The sequence below is a fragment of the Pan paniscus genome, chromosome 1 (assembly GCF_029289425.2).
Source record: "Pan paniscus chromosome 1, NHGRI_mPanPan1-v2.0_pri, whole genome shotgun sequence".
Classification (NCBI taxonomy): Eukaryota; Metazoa; Chordata; class Mammalia; order Primates; family Hominidae; genus Pan; species Pan paniscus.
Genome location: NC_073249.2, coordinates 102,036,651 through 102,052,529, shown reverse-complemented (window position 1 = coordinate 102,052,529; position 15,879 = coordinate 102,036,651). Strand labels below are relative to the sequence as shown.

Below are 15,879 nucleotides of genomic sequence, written 5' to 3'. Positions count from 1 at the left end.
AGGGGCAGCCCATCCTGCTTTATGTGACCTAGACACGTACTGTTTGTGTGCAGCAGCCAACTACAGCCAGAACTAGCAGCAGTATCCAACCCAGTTGGGGGCAAGACCAGATTCCTCTTTCCTGAAGGTTCCATTATTTTACATATTTCTTAAAAAATGTGATGGAAATTTTGTTTCTATTTGAGATACTGCCAAAAAGCTAAACAAAGTAACAAGAACCTTTGCTTTTTGGCACCTTTTTAGTAAGGTCATGATGATCTGAAACTCAGACCAGTAATTACATGTAAATTTGAGCCAATAACAAATGACAAAATGCAGCTTCATGTGATGGCCAAAGGCTCTCAACACATGGGATCCATGAGGGAAAATAATTAATGCAGTCCTTGGGGATGAAAAGGTTGGGAACCACTGACTGCAACCATTCAGGGGCTGAATGTATCAAAACCCAAACTCGATGGACTTTCTCAACTAGGAAAGGCTAGACGGAACAGTGTTCATGCTGTGGATTATCACCAAGATTAGGGCAGTAGCAGCAGTGTTGGGTCCCAGTGTCCTTCCTTTCCAGCAATGTCTCACCTAAATAAAAAGCCCCCTCGATTGTTCACAAAACATGGTTAGGACTGCCTTGTGCAGCTTGTGTAGAAGCTTGAGGGGAGAAGCCAGGAGCCAGAGGCAGATCAGAGCAGCTGCTACACTGCTGCTGCTGTGGAGGTCAGGCTGGCAGGGGCACCATAAGGCCAGACAGGGAAAGACCCACTGGAGTAGGTACACACTGGAAGTCACACATGCAGGAGAAAAAAAGTGAAGGGAACAGGCACCAAGAAAGAGATAGGGGCTCCGGAAGTGAGAAGCAAGACCCCTCAGGGACAGGGACTGACTGGGACCCCAAATACGAACCTTCTTTCTGACACTGGAAAAGCCCAGCCAGCAAACAACGGGTGGACTCCAGATTCCGAAAAATGTTAGTGGAACGAATACTGAAAAAAATGAGAAAATAGTGACACTCATAAAAGGAATATTTAATTATATACACTCTATTTTATTCCACATAGGCTCCAGGGGTCTTTCAAGAGTACATAAGGAGAGCTATGGAACTAGGAAGAATGCTTCACTTTTCTGTGGGATGTCAGCCCCCGAGAGACTCGAAGTGCAATGAATGCGACCTCCAGGAATGACCTGTTCACCAGATCCTGTGACATAAGGGTATGCAGCATGACAAGTTGTCCCCCAAACTACCTTGGGGGACAGTGGGAACCATCTTGGGGAGTCAGGACAGGTATCCTCATGCTCAAGACCTTAAATTAGGTGCAACATCCCCTTTCAAGTGACTCACAAGACCTCCTGTGGGTTGAAGGTTGGTGAAAGAAAGGGAATGTCTTCCACATAGTTCTTCCTCAGTCTCTCTCCCAAGGCAAACATTTGCTGCATGCCCACCTTGGTCAGCTGCCCAGCAAACATGCCCCCCTAAAGTAGGGAAGAAAGAGAAAGAAGAATGAAAACACCTGACAGCCTGCTGAACTCAGCCCAGAGAAAACAACCCAACCTTTGCAGTGGGGCTCCCCAGAGCAAGGAAGCATTGCTTACCTTCAGGGTGGTCTCATGGTATTGAGAGTCGTAAGGAGAATATGGTTTCGGACCACCAGCTAGATTGGTGACTGTGTAATCAAACTGAGTTTGGGGTGGGACCTCTAATAGCTGGGGGTTCCACTCTACCTGTTAGTACAAAAAAAACACACCACATTGTTTAAAAATGGTTCTTGAAATGTACAGCATTAACATCTCAAGCACTGAGAACACATGGCTGGAATCACTGACACTAGGCCTGCAACCTTCCTATGGGATGGAAGGAAAGAAATGTTAGCTAAAATTAAGGGAAGAAAAGATGGTGATTTATTATTCCAGGTGTCCTTAGCCTATGTCCTGTTATTGCTACACTAGTAATGACTGCTAAGGGGCTGCTCTGGCACTTAGCCCACACTGAAGTGAAGGGGAGAAGTGACCAGAATGCCTGGCATGCGGATACGTGGTGAATGAATGAATAGATGGATGAAAGAAATAAGATGTCAGTGACCATATGTAAGAATTTATAAGGAATTAATCTGGAGGTTTATATGCCCTATCCCAGCTTAAGGATTCTACTTAATGTCCCTTGTAACTAATATACTTTTTTCCTCCTTTCATGCAATTCATGAAACAAGCAGCTGCCATCTCAGAAGATGTTGCTTTTTCATCATCTTCCATTATTCCTTGCAATCTGGCTCCTGCCCCAACTGTGCTGTAATGATTTCAAAACATCACTAGTGGCCACAGGTCTCATAGCTCCAACTGTCCATAAAACTCTGACACTCATTGAGTCAGATGTGAATACTTCAATTTTAAAAACAAGTCTAATCCCATGGACCAGTTCCCCTTCCCAATCTACTATGTCCCTCTCAATGTTACCACAGTTCTCCTAGGCCCCAAACCTCAAACCTTTGGCTCCCTGTGGATCCACTATCCCCACACCAAGCCCTGTTGATCACTGCCTAGAAGAAAAGTCCCTCCCAATGGTCCTTCCATTATCTTATTGTAGAATGTAAACCTTATTACTGCCTGTGACAAACTCCTCCCTTTGACCTGCACAATCCATCCATCCATAGCCAACTAATTAATCTTTTTGGAAAAAATATTTTTATTGCATTTAAATATTTTGTTTTAGTTTTAATTGACAAATAATTGTATATTGTATATATTTATGGAGTACAATGTGACGTTTTCATATATATTTACATTTGATATATGATTAACTAATGTAAACAAAATCCATCAGCTCACATACTTTCATTTTTACGTGATGCAAATAAGTAAAGTTAACCTTTTAGTAACATAGGCATACATCATTTTATTGCTCTTTACAGAGATTGCATTTTTCACAAATTGAAGGTTTGGAGAACTCTGCATTGAGCAAGTCTATCAGTACCACTTTTCCAACAGCATGTGCTCATTCATGTCTCTGTGTAAAATCTGGTAATTCTCATAATATTCCAAACTTTTTCATTACTATTAAATCTGTCAAGGTGATCTATGATTTATGATTTGTTTTTCTTTTTGAAATGGGGTCTGACTCTGTTGCCCAGGCTGGAGTACAGTGGCATGATCTTGGCTCACTGAAACCTCTGCCTCCTGGAGTGCAGTGGCATTACCTTGGCTCATCCTCCCACCTCAGCCTCCCGAGCAGCTGGGACTACAGGCATATACCATCATGCCCAGCTAATTTTTTTTTTTTTTTGAGAGACAGGGTTTTGCCATGTTTCCCAGGCTGATCCTGAACTCTGTGATCTTTGATGTTACTATTTTAACTATTTGGGAGCGCCACAAACCGCCCCCATATAAGATGGCAAACTTAATCAATAAATGTGTGTTTTCTGAGTGCTCTGCTGACTGGTATTTCCCCCATCTCTCTCCCTCTCCTTGAGCCTCCTTATTTCCTGAGACACAACAATATTAAAATTAGTCCAGTTAATAACCCTACAATGGCCTCTAAGTGTTCAAGTGAAAGGAAAAGTTTCAAGTTTCTCACTTTAAATCCAAAGCTAGAAATGATTAAGCTTAGTAAGGAAGGCATGTAGAAAGCTAAGATAAGCCAAAACCTATGCCTCTTGCACCAAACAGCCAAGTTATGAATGCAAAGGAAAAGTTCTTGGAGGAAACTAAAAGTACTACTCTGGTGAACACACAAACAATGAGAAAGTGAAACAACCTTATTGATAACATGGAGATATTCAATGCAGAAGAAACAGCCTATATAGGAAGAAGATCCCAGCTAAGACTTTCATAGCTAGAGAGAAAGTCAATGCCTGGCTTCAAAGCTTCAAAGGACAGGCTGATTCTCATTAGGGATTAATGCAGCTGGTTTCCTTAAGGTGAAGCCAAGGCTCATTTACTATTCTGCAAATCCTACAGCCCTTAAGAATTGTGCTAAATGTACTCTGACTGTGCTGTATAAATGGAACAACAAAGCCTGCATGGCAGGACATCTGTTTACAGCATGGTCTACTTAATATTTTAAGCCCACTGTTGAGACCTACTGCTCAAAAGAAAAAATTGATTCCTTTCCAAATATTACTGCTCATTGACAATGCACCTAGTCACCCAAAGGCGCTAATGGAGATGTACAAAATTAATATTGTTTTTTTTTCCTTTTTTTTTATTATACTTTAAGTTTTAGGGTACATGTGCACATTGTGCAGGTTAGTTACATATGTATACATGTGCCATACTGGTGCACTGCACCCACTAACTCATCATCTAGCATTAGGTATATCTCCCAGTGCTATCCCTCCCCCCTCCCCCCACCCCACCACAGTCCCCAGAGTGTGATATTCCCCTTCCTGTGTCCATGTGATCTCATTGTTCAATTCCCACCTATGAGTGAGAATATGCGGTGTTTGGTTTCTTGTTCTTGCGATAGTTTACTGAGAATGATGATTTCCAATTTCATCCATGTCCCTACAAAGGACATGAACTCATCATTTTTTATGGCTGCATAGTATTCCATGGTGTATATGTGCCACATTTTCTTAATCCAGTCTATCATTGTTGGACATTTGGGTTGGTTCCAAGTCTTTGCTATTGTGAATAATGCCGCAATAAACATACGTGTGCATGTCTCTTTATAGCAGCATGATTTATAGTCATTTGGGTATATACACAGTAATGGGATGGCTGGGTCAAATGGTATTTCTAGTTCTAGATCCCTGAGGAATCGCCACACTGACTTCCACAATGATTGAACTAGTTTACAGTCCCACCAACAGTGTAAAAGTGTTCCTGTTTCTCCACATCCTCTCCAGCACCTGTTGTTTCCTGACTTTTTAATGATTGCCATTCTAACTGGTGTGAGATGGTATCTCATAGTGGTTTTGATTTGCATTTCTCTGATGGCCAGTGATGATGAGCATTTTTTCATGTGTTTTTTGGCTACATAAATGTCTTCTTTTGAGAAGTGTCTGTTCATGTCCTTCGCCCACTTTTTGATGGGGTCGTTTGTTTTTTTCTTGTAAATTTGTTTGAGTTCATTGTAGATTCTGGATATTAGCCCTTTGTCAGATGAGTAGGTTGTGAAAATTTTCTCCCATTTTGTAGGTTGCCTGTTCACTCTGATGGTAGTTTCTTTTGCTGTGCAGAAGCTCTTTAGTTTAATTAGATCCCATTTGTCAATTTTGGCTTTTGTTGCCATTGCTTTTGGTGTTTTAGACATGAAGTCCTTGCCCATGCCTATGTCCTGAATGGTAATGCCTAGGTTTTCTTCTAGGGTTTTTATGGTTTTAGGTCTAACGTTTAAATCTTTAATCCATCTTGAATTGATTTTTGTATAAGGTGTAAGGAAGGGATCCAGTTTCAGCTTTCTACATATGGCTAGCCAGTTTTCCCAGCACCATTTATTAAATAGGGAATCCTTTCCCCATCGCTTGTTTTTCTCAGGTTTGTCAAAGATCAGACAGTTGTAGGTATGTGGCATTATTTCTGAGGGCTCTGTTCTGTTCCATTGGTCTATATCTCTGTTTTGGTACCAGTACCATGCTGTTTTGGTTACTGTATACTTGTAGTATAGTTTGAAGTCAGGTAGTGTGATGCCTCCAGCTTTGTTCTTTTGGCTTAGGATTGACTTGGCGATGCGGGCTCTTTTTTGGTTCCATATGAACTTTAAAGTAGTTTTTTCCAATTCTGTGAAGAAAGTCATTGGTAGCTTGATGGGGATGGCATTGAATCTGTAAATTACCTTGGGCAGTATGGCCATTTTCATGATATTGATTCTTCCTACCCATGAGCATGGAATGTTCTTCCATTTGTTTGTATCCTCTTTTATTTCCTTGAGCAGTGGTTTGTAGTTCTCCTTGAAGAGGTCCTTAATTCTACCAGAGGTACAAGGAGGAACTGGTACCATTCCTTCTGAAACTATTCCAATCAATAGAAAAAGAGGGAATCCTCCCTAACTCATTTTATGAGGCCAGCATCTTTCTGATACCAAAGCCAGGCAGAGACACAACAAAAAAAGAGAATTTTAGACCAATATCCTTGATGAACATTGATGCAAAAATCCTCAATAAAATACTGGCAAACCGAATCCAGCAGCACATCAAAAAGCTTATCCACCATGATCAAGTGGGCTTCATCCCTGGGATGCAAGGCTGGTTCAATATACGCAAATCAATAAATGTAATCCAGCATATAAACAGAGCCAAAGACAAAAACCACATGATTATCTCAATAGATGCAGAAAAAGCCTTTGACAAAATTCAACAACCTTCATGTTAAAAACTCTCAATAAATTAGGTATTGATGGGACGTATTTCAAAATAATAAGAGCTATCTATGACAAACCCACAGCCAATATCATACTGAATGGGCAAAAACTGGAAGCATTCCCTTTGAAAACTGGCACAAGACAGGGATGCCCTCTCTCACCACTCCTATTCAACATAGTGTTGGAAGTTCTGGCCAGGGCAATTAGGCAGGAGAAGGAAATAAAGGGTATTCAATTAGGAAAAGAGGAAGTCAAATTGTCCCTGTTTGCAGATGACATGATTGTATATCTAGAAAACCCCATCGTCTCAGCCCAAAATCTCCTTAAGCTGATAAGCAACTTCAGCAAAGTCTCAGGATACAAAATCAATGTACAAAAATCACAAGCATTCTTATACACCAACAACAGACAAACAGAGAGCCAAATCATGAGTGAACTCCCATTCACAATTGCTTCAAAGAGAATAAAATACCTAGGAATCCAACTTACAAGGGATGTGAAGGACCTCTTCAAAATTAATATTGTTTTTGTGCCTGCTAACACAATGTCTTTCTGCAGCCCATGCCCCAAGGAGTAATTTTGACTTTCAAGTCTTTATTATTTAAGAAATACATTTTCTAATGCTATTGTTGCCCTAGATAGTGATTCCTCTGATGAATCTGGGCAAAGTAAATTGAAAACCTTATGGAAAGAATTCACCATTCTAGATGTCATTAAGAACATTTATAAGGAGGAGGTCAAAATAGCAACATTAAGAGAAGTTTGGAAGATTTGACTCCAACCCTCATGGATGACTTTGAAGATTCAAGGCTTCCGTGGAAGAAGTAACTGCAGATGTGATGGAAATAGCAAGAGAACTAGAATTAGATGTGGAACCTTAAGTTCTGACTGAATTGCTGCAATCTCATGATAAAACTTGAATGCTTGAGAAGTTACTACAAGAAGTGGTTCCTTGAGAGGGAATCTAGTCCTGGTGAAGATAGTGTGAATACTGTTGAAATTACAACAATGGATTTATTACATAAACTTAATTGATAAAGCAGTGGCAGAGTTTGAGAAGATTGACTCCAATTTCAAAAGATGTTCTATTGTGGGTAAAATGCTATTAAACTGTGTCATAAGCTACAGAGAAATCTTTCATGAAAGGAAGAGTCTATCAATGTGGCAAACTTTACTGTTGTCTTATTTTTAGAAATTGCCACAGCCACCCCAACCTTTAGCAACTACTACCCTGATCAGTCAGCAGCCATCAACATCAAGGCAAGACCCTCTACTGGCAAAAAGATCATGACTCACTGAAGGCTCAGGTAATCACTAGCACTTTTTAGGAATAAAGCATTTTTAAATTAAGGTATGTACATTTTTAGACATGCTATTGCATAATAGGATACAGAAGAGTGTAAACACAACTTTTATATGCACTGGGAAACAAAAAACAATTGTGGGTCTCACTTTATTGCGATATTTGCTTTATTGTGGTGGTCTAGACCTGAATCTGCAATATCTTCAAGGTATGCTTGTATGTGTAGAATCTAAAGAGGTCAAACTCACAGAATTAGAGAGTAGAGTGATGGTTATCAGAGGCTGGGGGGGTGCAGTAAACGGGGAAAGAGAGATTTTTATCAATGGGTACAAAATTTCAGTTACACAGGAAGAATAAGCTTTAGTGATCTATTGTACAGGATGGTGACTACAATAAATAATAATGCATTGTATGTTTCAAAATCACCTAATTAATCTTGCTAAGCCAGTGTCATCATATCAGTAGCTTTTTCCTAATGTCTCAGAGGAAAGCATCTGTCCTTCAAGGACTTCTACATTGTGGCTGGGTGCAGTGGCTCATACCTGTAATCCTAGCACTTTGGGAGGCTGAGGTGGGAGCATCACTTGAGGCCAGGAGTTCAAGATCAGCCTGGGCAACACAGCAAGACCCCATCTCTTAAAAAAATTTAAAAAAAGGACTTCTACCCCCTTTGTCCAGCCCCTGTACTCAGCTTCACTGCCTCTTTCCTCCCCTCCAACCTAGACCCTGCCCACTGTTTCTGCATCTTCTTCCAGCTTGCTTCTCTTGCTTGGAGGGACTCCTGTTCCTATCTGCCCATCACCTTGTCTTCAATGTTCAAGGATAGCTCAAGTCTTACTTCCCTATCACTGACCACTCTGGCTTTTGATGGTTATCTTTTAAATCTGAATTCCTATAACATTGATAACAAAAAAAATATTTAACTCAATTTCCTACTACTTTGTTTAGTTTTAAAACTAACATTTGGAAACCTACTATGTCACATATCGTCATATTTATCTTCTACCCTCCCCGAACTATCCCAGGAGAATGGTACTGGGAGCCTCAGATTCTCTTTACATCTAGGGAGCCCTCCATTCTTCCCAAAGGCATGTGTCAGTCCCACTGGCACCTGGTCTCCAACACCTGAACCTCCTTCTGACACATCAGAGGACCAGGTGTTCACAGAGAGGCCTTCTTCCTTCTTTCACAGTTAATCACTGCTCCCTCTTTCTGACCCTCTAACCCCTCTGGATAAAAAAAAAACCCTTCGAGGGTTCATGGCTCATGTGGCCCCACCTCCTCTCTAGCAGCCCCCTTACCACTTCTTCCCTATTCTACACACTTACTCACTAGCCACGCAACTTCCTTTCCTTTCTCATATTTCATGGCCTTTCAGTATCATGTTTCTTATGCCTGGAATTTTCTCTCCTCATTCATTTAGAAAGACTTTTGTTCATTCCTTAAGACTCAGCTTAAGTGTTCCCAGAAACCTTGGTCATGGCCTTATGCTTTCACAGTAGCTTCAGTGGCTCTCTTTAGTAGCCTTTACCAAAGTGTATTAAACGAGCTCCTTTACTGGTCTGTCCTGTTCAGTAGACTTGGCTTCCTGAGAACAGAGACTCGGTCATCTATTGACTTCTGTTTCCCAGCAAAGGGCCTCACACACAGTAGGTACAATTAATAGCTCCAACAATTTGCCAGCTCCTGTGGAAGATACCCATCTTGAGAAAACTTGACCCTGCCTTTCCTGGGTGTTCAAGTTAGTAAAGAAAAAAGGCCAGCTGTGAATGTAAATGACAGCAATACCATAATAGAAGCTGACATGTGCTGCAAGAAACCATATGAAGGCCATAGCAGTTTAAAGGCAAGACAGACCTTCTCTTCTGGCTGGGGATTCAGGAGAAGTTTCATTGAGGGAATAGCATTTTAAATGAATAGTATTTAGACAGGCAAATACCTGTACTTATAAAGGGTGACATTCAGAATTCCAAAAATAACTAGAAAGCTTGCGCAAAGCAGAGATGGTAAAGAATGTGTATGGCAAAGAAGTGGTTTGGTTTGCCTCAACCTGGGAATGGTTTTCCAATTTTTAAATCAGAAAATACCACATAAAGTTTAACTTTAGATTTGTACGTATAAAGGCAAAAACTCGAATTTCTCTAGTTGAAGTAGGAAGGAATCCCACAGCTCCAGCCGCTCAACATCCTCTTAGCCCACAGGCTCCACAGAATAAATCTGAAACCTGGCAGCATACATCACAATTGGAATGGGAAGACTAGATGCAGAAAAGCCCATTTTGAGATGTTAGCAATAGTCCACATGAGAGCCTAAGGCCTCATCTAAGCCAGTAACAATAGAAGAGGTAGATGTAAGACATTTGAGTTAGACTTGGCAAGTGAGTAAATAAAAGCTTTATGTGGGGACTGTGTTGGGAGGTAAACACAGAAGAACAAAAAAGAGACTACTTTGATTTTTGAGCCTTGTAATGGAGATATTCCTTGACTAAAACTAAGACCAAGACAGAAAAACAGGTGGAAAGCTGATTTCAGTTTTGGACATTTGGAGACACCTCCTTTGTGTTCCCAGTGCTCCCAGCATATTGCCTTAATTGATATCTGTTGTCTCTGCTTTATCACATTGAAACTCCTTTAAAGGCAAGACTGAATTATCCATCCTTGTAGTTCCAGTGTCCACCACAGGGCCTGACACAAAGCTCCACAGGGCCATTCAGCCTCACTAAGAAATCTGTTAGGCACATTCACCAAGAGAGGACCCTTGGCATCTCCTAGGAGACTGGAGTCCAGGTCACGTCAAGTCTAAAGTACAGTTTTCAGATTTTCAAGAATGGATGATACATCAGTTTCATATAATAGTGTCCACCCCACATACACACTCTCATTCTCATTCCTGCTCTTAAGCTTCCCAGTTAGTGGCAAAGACTAACTTGATAATTTTACTTATTTTGTGTATACCCCTCTTCAAGGGGTAATAAAGTAGATATAGCAAAAATTAAAATACAGTAAGACAACCAATTCAAAGTAGGCAAGAAAGACAAAAGCAAACAAATGTAGGGACAAAGAAATGGATGCAGTAACACGGTTACTAAAATATGTACACCATGAAGATCTGTTTACTTACTATAGGTGGGCCACAGACTTGGCACCCAGCTTCCTGACTTTTACATAAAGAAACAAACTTGATCAGCTAGACTAGTTTAAAGAAAAAAGCAAGCCAATTGTTCAGGAGAAGCACACCATTCCTAATGCTAACAGACAGATTCCTCCCGAGGGTCCTCATAAAGAGGATAGAGTAATATAATGAACATCTTTTCAGCAGTCACAGCAATGAGTTCTGTGGGATTGTTTCTCCTAGTTCTCTCAACACAGAAAGATAACCTCTTACCAAAGCACATTTCAGCGAAGGCAATTCTGTACTGGGATTGATATACTACATTCCAGGTAAAAGAACAAATCTACATAAAAGTAAACAAAAACCTTCCAGGTGTAGATTTTAAAATAAAGCAATCATATTAAACCTTGTCTGTACACTGGTATTACCCGGACATTTTTTAAAAGTTACTGATGCCTGAGTCCCAACCTGGGATAACCGCATTTGGATTATCCCCCAAAAAAGTGGGGCCTCCACTTTTTTAATGCTCTTCAGTCCAGATAATTCTCAAGCTTCACCAGAGAGTCTTTTACATTATCTGGATACCCTGGAACAATTAAATTAGAATCCTTCGGAGGGAGACCCTGGCATGTGTATTTTTTAAAGCTTCCCAGTTGACTCCAATGTTCCACCACGGTTAAGAACCATCGATCCTGAAGAATGGGTGGACCTCATGTAATGCTTCTTGAATACCGCTTCTTTTAGCTGAGTTTTGGAAAGGTACTAAGCAATAACAGATTCTTACATTATGCTTCCCAGCTCATCTATATTGTCAAATAAATAGGGACCCAAATGTCTTAATCAACAGTGAAGCTGGGGTAGGTTGGACTTTATTTTATAAAAACTGAGGAATCTCCCTGGGTGGAGGCCATCTTGACACCCAGGGGAGTTGAGGGAAGCCTGGAAGCAGTGCCAAATCTTTTCTTTTGATAGTGCGTTTGGATCTGCTCTAATGATCAGGAAAAAAAATGGCCAATCAAGTTCTATATTTTTATTTCCAAAGCACAATCTTTTAGCAAAACAGGTTAAACCAACAGCCATTCAAGCCATAAGAAAACAACCCAATAAAACATCTAGTTTTTTGTTTTTTGTTTTTGAGATGGAGTCTTGCTCTATCACCCAGGGTAGAGTGCAGTGACTCAATCTTGGCTCACTGCAACCTCCGCCTCCCGGGTTCAAGCAATTCTCCTGCCTCAGCCTCCCGAGTAGCTGGGATTACAGGCGCCCACCACCACACCGGGCTAATTTTTGTATTTTTAGTAGAGATGGGGTTTCACCATCTTGGCCGGGCTGATCTCGAACTCCTGACCTCTTGATCCACCTGCCTCAGCCTCCCAAAGTGCTGGGATTACAGGCATGAGCCACCACACCCAGCCAAAACATCTAGTTTTAAATCATGCTACTTTCTGAGAATTTGTGAGATGGCTGAATGAAGTGACTTGTCACATATATTAATCTATAAACCAGTCAGAAATCAGGAAACATGTACCAAAGACAAAAAATTTTTGCCAGGCAGTCCCTTCTGACTATAAGTAATAGCAGAACCAAGAAGATTAAAAAATCCCAATAACGGCCGGGTGCTGGCTCACGCCTGTAATCCCAGCACTTTGGGAGACTTGAAGCAGGCGGATGGATCATGAGATCAAGATATCGAGACCATCCTGGCCAACATGATGAAACCTCGTCTCTAGTAAAAATACAAAAATTAGTCGGGCCTGGTGGTGTGCACCTATAGTCCCAGCTACTCGGGAGGCTGAGGCAAGAGAATTGCTTAAACCCGAGAGGCAGAGGTTGCAGTGAGCCGAGATCGCGTCACTGCACTCCAGCCTTGCAACAGAACAAGATTCTGTCTCAAAAAAAAAAAAATCCCAATAACAACCTCTATCAAATTGGATCTTGAAATGAACACTGGACAGAGACTATCCAGAAACAAGTTTTAAGAGGCTAATATTTGCTCATAGCCTAAATTGAAAGAGAGTTGGTTCACCCCTGATTTTCATGCACACAACTTTATACTAGAGAGCCGAAGATGTTTAAAGCATCTGTCTAAAGTCTGGAGAATATGAGCAGAAAGGAGAGGTAATATGCCTTCTCTAATTGCAAAGTCAGGCCATGGATTCAGATGCTATTTTGTGGCTACACAGATTGAAGATGAATGAAGCTGGTCTCCTAAGCTACAACGGACCTTTCAACCATAAAGGCAGAAGATATCCATCACACACCCACTCTCCCTTAGGGATAAAGCCCTGAAAGAATCTAAATCTTTTCCTAGGGCCTTCAGGATATATATATATATATATATATATATATATATATATATATATATATATATATATATGGTACATACTAGGTCTAGGCCTACACATTCAAAGTTTTACTCTCCATTACCACTGATAATTTTTTGTCTTCTACGTGAATATAATATATATTCCTACATGTGATTCCCCAGTCCTTCTGTACCAAGAATAAATAGAGAAGAATTGGGGGAAGGGGAGCATCAGAGATGGGCTGCATACAAAATCATTAGGAAAATTTAGTGATCTAATATAAAAAGGCAAAGTAAGAGACTGAAAAAAAAATCAAAGAATCAAAATGAAAGAAGAAATCCCGGTTCCAGAGAGCAAGTGGTAAAGCCAGAGTAAGGCTAACTAGAAACCTGGTAATAGAATTAAGTGCCTTCCAAATGTATTTATTTATGTGGAAAATGCTTTAGAAGTTTAATTTCATGTGCGGCCAACCTTGAAAAATGGGTTTCCAGTTGTACAATGTAAAGACACAATCCTGAAGGTTTCTAGAAAGCAACTGTTATTATGAAGAGTATACCTAACATCAATTTTGGACAATCTTTTCGACCTCCTCCAACATCAACCTGGAAGACCAACGATACAAAAGCACTCCACAGGTGTAATACCTGGGAGTTTGGGGATTTCAGGTTGCCTGTTCCTCTTCACTAGGCCTTTCTGCTATAAAAAGTCACATCCAGGAAAGATAATCATTTTTTTAAAACTATTTGTGCTTTAGTCATAATTATCCTGACAAAACCAGACAGATTTTTAAAACATTACTGCCACAGACTAGCCCATTTTTAATTTGTTCCGACCTCAAATCCCTCCCACTATAGGTTTAGTAACCTTAAATAGAAAAGGAGAACCCTAGAATACAACTCTTGTTACAAAAAAAAAAAAACTTCAGGAGATCTCAAATGGCCTCCAGCAAACCCTGAGAAAAAGCAGTTATAAAGTTTGTTTCCAAAGGCAACGACCTCTTATCCACTGTAATCTCAGTTAAGAGTGGTTCCTATCACTAAAGTCCCTTCAGCCCTTCAGCTCTGACAAACCACCTTCAAAATGGTCACACAGAAGTGCACTGCACCCTTGTATTCAAGTTCACCTAGACCCTTAATAGAAATGCTGACCTGGGGCACTACTCCACACCTGCTGAATCAGAATCTGCAACGTAGCAGGATCCCCAGGCGACTCCCATGCGTCTTAAGCAGCGCTTACTGATGGCTGCGCCATCAGGGCAAAACTGGAAGTTCCGGTGCTGTCCTAACCCCAGCAGGTCCTTTGCTCAAGAGCCTGGGGAGTCACTGGCTACTGCTGTTTTCCCTTCTTCTGGACCCAACCCGAGCCCCGCTCCGCGCGAGTAAAGCTCTGAAGATGTGTGTCAGGGCGAGACTCCTGGCCTGGCACACGGTCCTCGCCCCATCAGCCCCAGCCCGGGCCGACCTCTCACCTGCTCCTCCAGCGGGAGCGGCTTGAGAGGACTCCGAGCCCCGTGTCGAAACACGACCTGCACCATTTTCAACTTCAGCAGGCTGCGGTCGACCGGACGCTGGCCATCGGCCTCCTGCAGCTCGGCCAGGGCCACCCGCCGCTGGTGCAGGCAGTACGCCAGCGAGGTCAGGACGCCCACTGGGGTCCACAAGCGCATGCTGAACACACCAGTGATCATGGTGGTAGGCCCTCGCTGCCCTCCGGGTTGAGGCTGCAGGAGGCAAACACAAGTCTTCTGCGGGCGCCGGGGCTCAGCGGGCGCCCCCAAGTCCGCGGGAACCTGCGGATGCGTACATCCAGCCCCTCAGCAAGCAGGGACCGCTGTGCCTCCCGGCCCTGAGGGAGACCCCGAGTGGGAACGGGGAAGAGAACAAGAGGTGGCAGCAGCGAAGAGTCCCTGGGAGTTTTAACCCGGGTCGGGGTTGGTCGCTCCTGCTGCACACCGGGCCGGGGGAGATCGGATCCTTATCTTTTGCCCGATGAGGAACATTAAACTTGTATTTCAAGTTTGGCCTCCAGCACTCTTGAAGGAACAGGAGCCGGCCCTGAGTTCCCTGGCGGCAGCGGCTCCACCAGCAAGGACTACTCGATTCCACTTTTCTATAAGCAAGCTCCTACCCACCTTCTCACCTACTCAGGGACCCGTCCCAAGTGGACCCGCGCACAGGAGCACGGGAAAACGAGTCCTGTGGTGACACCTCGCCTGGAGACTCAGAGCTGCGGAAACTACAACTCCCACAAGGCTGCGCGTACCGCGGCTCCCAAGAAGTGGCTTGTACCCGCCCCCCTCGCCTGCGGGCCTCGCCCCTCCGGCCCAGCCAGCCGTTTTCCAGGCGTGGATGGCCCACGGACGTGCCTGGTCCGGTAGTGGAGTGGTAGTGAATCTGTCGGGCCATGGAGTTTGCCAGGCAGGAGGATCGCGAGCGCAGGAGTAGAATTGGGTGGTGGAGGGGAGTAGTTTGAGTCTAGTTTTGAATGTAGAAGACTTCCTTCCAGTCCTGGAAGCCTGGTTGCTGCAGCGAGGAGCTGAGACACCTGCCGAGTGATTGCCATTTGCGAAACACAGCACTAGGTGCTTTATATTTAGTCATTTACTACTCCCTTCTCTGTTTTTAAAAAAATTCTCAAGCTTAAGTCATTGTAATCATGTAGAACTTTAAGCTCACTAATGTGTTTACTTCCATCCAGAATACTTCTTGTGGAAAAAGCCAGGCCTTGCCTGTGGGTGTCCCAGTGATTAAGAACCTAAGAGGCGCCATGGCTCACGCCTGTAATCCCAGCACTTTGGGAGGCCGAGGCGGGCAGATCATGAGGTCAGGAGATCGAGACCATCCTGGCTAACACGGTGAAACCACGTCTCTACT

At 42.6% G+C, this 15,879-nt stretch overlaps 1 protein-coding gene across 3 annotated transcripts in view; it reads right to left on the bottom strand.

Moving 5' to 3' along the window:
* ACP6 (acid phosphatase 6, lysophosphatidic) overlaps positions 1 to 15,183 on the bottom strand; it is a 71,876-nt gene extending 56,693 nt beyond the window's left edge. For 2 of the 3 annotated variants that reach the window (XM_055102222.3, XM_034965155.4), the window contains exons 1-4: positions 14,475 to 15,170; positions 1,585 to 1,713; positions 1,334 to 1,464; positions 898 to 977 (exon numbers count right to left, since the gene is read on the bottom strand). In XM_055102222.3, coding sequence (XP_054958197.1) covers positions 898 to 977; positions 1,334 to 1,464; positions 1,585 to 1,713; positions 14,475 to 14,693 — 559 coding nt within the window. In that variant the 5' untranslated portion in view covers positions 14,694 to 15,170. Of the gene's footprint in view, positions 1 to 897; positions 978 to 1,333; positions 1,465 to 1,584; positions 1,714 to 14,474 lie in introns of all 3 variants that reach the window. The other variant, XM_003809191.7, reaches the window with a different exon arrangement.
* Between the last annotated feature and the right edge of the window lie 696 nt (positions 15,184 to 15,879).